The 3284-nt window shown below is 41.7% G+C and overlaps 1 protein-coding gene across 1 annotated transcript; it reads left to right on the top strand.

The window, feature by feature from the left end:
- Nucleotides 1-1725: 1725 nt before the first annotated feature.
- On the top strand, nucleotides 1726-3012 carry C1H4orf46 (chromosome 1 C4orf46 homolog). Its single transcript, XM_053460233.1, has 2 exons — nucleotides 1726-1842; nucleotides 2655-3012. Exons 1-2 carry the CDS (start codon nucleotides 1768-1770, stop codon nucleotides 2805-2807), a joined length of 228 nt encoding a protein of 75 aa, XP_053316208.1. The 5' UTR covers nucleotides 1726-1767; the 3' UTR covers nucleotides 2808-3012.
- Nucleotides 3013-3284: the final 272 nt, after the last annotated feature.

Genomic DNA, 3284 nt, shown 5'->3' on the forward strand with positions numbered 1-3284 from the left:
CAAGAACGAAAAGAGGACGCAGAAAGACGAGAAGGAGAAAAAAAATGGTTGACTGTTGACAAACACACCTCAACACAGACACTCACAGTAACAGACCAACTTGTGTGCATGGATATAAGAGCAATTATTTATTTTAAACATATATATAAATATATATATAACTTACGTCAGATTGTAAGCGCAGCTATAATAGTGTAATTTCATGATTTCATGATTCATAATAGTGTATTTCATGATTTAGGATGACAAGGTTCAGCTGCAGAAAATGTAAAACATGCAAAGGATGAGCTTAAATGCCCCTACAATGACACTGGTGTCTAATACAAGGTGGCAGAAGTCATTTATTGGAATCTCCTCTATACACTCACACCGACACTCACACTAACACATAGCCTAACACTCACACTAACATGCACACACAATCTAACACATACCTAGACACTAACACACACTTAGACACTTGCGCACACTAACATAAACATGTACCCAGACACTAACACACACCCTGACACTAACACATACTCATTCACACTAACACACCCACAGGCACTCGCACTAACGAACACACAGAAACTCACAAAGACACTAACACCAACACACACATATACCCAGACACTAACACAGACACACATTAATACACATCAAAACACCAACACACTCCTCATTTACAGTGGTGAAGCCTAAACCCTTATTCAATGCAGCTGGAAACCACCACCAGAAAATTCCAGCAGTTGCCCAGGGGCCCCATGTGTTAGCCAACACTGGTGGTTTTCTCCTGCCTGAAGCATCAAGCTTGCCATGTATAATATAAATATACCTAGGAACTTTATGGCTCCCATTACCTGTAGCCCCTTTGCTGGATACAGGTGGTCTGGCTGATGTCAGTGGGCTTTCGTTGCGGAACACAACAACGTTTAAGTGGGAATGGAGTGTGTCACAACGCCGCTCTCATGACCTGGAGTCTTCCAGATGCTTCTCCCGGGGTCTCCGGGCCAAACCCAGAGAGTTCCCAGGTATGAGTATATTATACAGTGGGTGAGGAGACGTTGACGAAATCTGACTGCCAGGCTATGGAAGCATGAGAAGCTCCCCTGGGTCGGACCTTAATGTATACCGATGTAAACTTTCAGCTTCGGTTCACAGGGGTTAATCGCTTTTATGTTGTGAACACCTACAACAAACCGAATACGGCCATTACCCTAAATTTAAACCAAAAAGAACATCTGCTGTACTTGCAGCCTATTGACTGCAGAGGGTGATATGTATTAATTTTAGGACAATGTTATGCACACACCATCTCCGCCAAACATACACACGCCGGATCAGTCTGAATTCCAGGGGCCTGGAGGCGGCTACGATAAGGTCAACTGAGGACACGCATGCCATGCAATGGTCTTCACATGTTTACACTCCATATAATCTCATACACTGCAATGATGGAGGGGGCACACCATGTATATGATGCTCACCCATCACATGCTGCTTTTTAACATTCAAACCATCATTCCCAGTGACAATTTGCTGTTGTGACTTTTTCAGCACTGAGAAGCACGTTAGACATAGTATATAGAACTTGGGAGCAGGAACAAACTAAACGTGGAAACACGGACAATTGGCTAGTAGCTGTCAAACCTAGTAAAAAAATCCCTTCCATCTCTTTTACGTTCCGTTCGATGTTCATATTGTGGATTTATTAATAAAGTTATTTTGGCTCCACCCATTCCGCGCCTTTTTCGATCTGTGTCTTTCACAGCGTACGAGGCTGACATGGCTGCAGCTCCCCGGACAGAGGAAACGGACCCCCAGGAACTGAGGGAGGAGTTGGAGCTACAGATCGAAGATGTGAGAAGGGGCCAATAGGGAAAAGCAGTATATCTGCTGTTTCCTTGGTGACACCGGGGATTGAAGCTTATGTACTTTACTGTCTTATATGTACAAGGATATTGTCCGCTCCCAGGGTTTCATGTATCTGTGTTTGAATGAGGGGGGACCCTGATATCTGCCGATATTGCTTTATATCTAAAATACAAACCTAAAATGACCAACGCATTCCTTTTGATTAAATGAGGCAAAATATAATAGTGTGTTTAAACGCCTGGTAGTATACACTAAGTGATGTGCTTTCCACTTCCTAACTGTGCCACCCCGGGGAGAGCTTATCTGGCAAATAGTATTGGTGACAGGGGAGGAAAGAGTTAATTGTGCACAAAAGTCTGGGCTATATATCAAATAAAGTGAACTTAACAGTTTAGGTTGCTGCTTACAATGTATGACTACTGTTACAGTCAATCCATCATATACCGTACTTCCTTATATCTGTTTGCATGGGCTTACATGAGATGTCATTTAAATTAATTGTATAGGGTACCTATAGGTGGTGGTGGGCTAGTAAATGAAGCTAGTATTTCCCTATTCTCCTCAGCACATTCCTATTTTTACCCCATCAGCAGATGTTAGAATAAAGCCCCCCTCAATGAAGCTGCGTAGAAAGGCAAAGCGTCAGGCAACAGGTTTCTTCCGCTTTATTTAGGGTTCCCTCCTGCCTATGGAGGCCCTCTGGAAATAGCGTTCAGCTAAAATGCAATTTTTTAATGGAAATAGTAGAAGGTATATATAAAACTGCTTTTAAGTCTTTCTTTTCTGCGTTTGTTTAGGCTGCCTTTTCACTTACCAAGCTTCTGGAGACTACTTCAGTAATTTCATCCCAAGTGGAAGAGCTAGCAACTAAATGCTCCGAAAATGCACGTTTCCTTAAGGCTTGGCGAGATCTTCTGAAGGAGGGCTACCAGGCCTTTAACAACAGTTGATATCACACAGCCATGTACTGCGTATGTGCGTGCGCATAGAAATGACGAATGAAGAAGTGGATTTAGTAATATGGCTGCTTTTCAGTGATCACACGTTTGGGGGTTACTCCTTCGTATTTACTTTGTAAAGATTTCTGGTTATTACATTATTTTTCCTGTATTAAAGCCTTTTTTTGTGTATGACTATTAAAATGTTGATGATGAAGTGCATGGGGTCTTTTTCAAAGCACACAACTGAGAATTTACTACATGTTTTTCCACAAGGCACCAAGCTTTACTGTGTCCCAGTATTATTGCTGGGTTGTAGATTAACTTAACAGGTTCAGAGCTTCCTTATTTGTTCGTACCATGGATAGACTGGATAATGGTAAACCCTCTTGCTTATTGATTGGATTTATTTTTTTCTTGGTAAAACTGCTCAGTTGCTGTTTTTTTTTTATTATCATTTATATAGTGGCAACAATCAGCATTTTAGCA

This window comes from Spea bombifrons, chromosome 1 (genome assembly GCF_027358695.1).
Source record: "Spea bombifrons isolate aSpeBom1 chromosome 1, aSpeBom1.2.pri, whole genome shotgun sequence".
Taxonomy (NCBI): Eukaryota; Metazoa; Chordata; class Amphibia; order Anura; family Pelobatidae; genus Spea; species Spea bombifrons.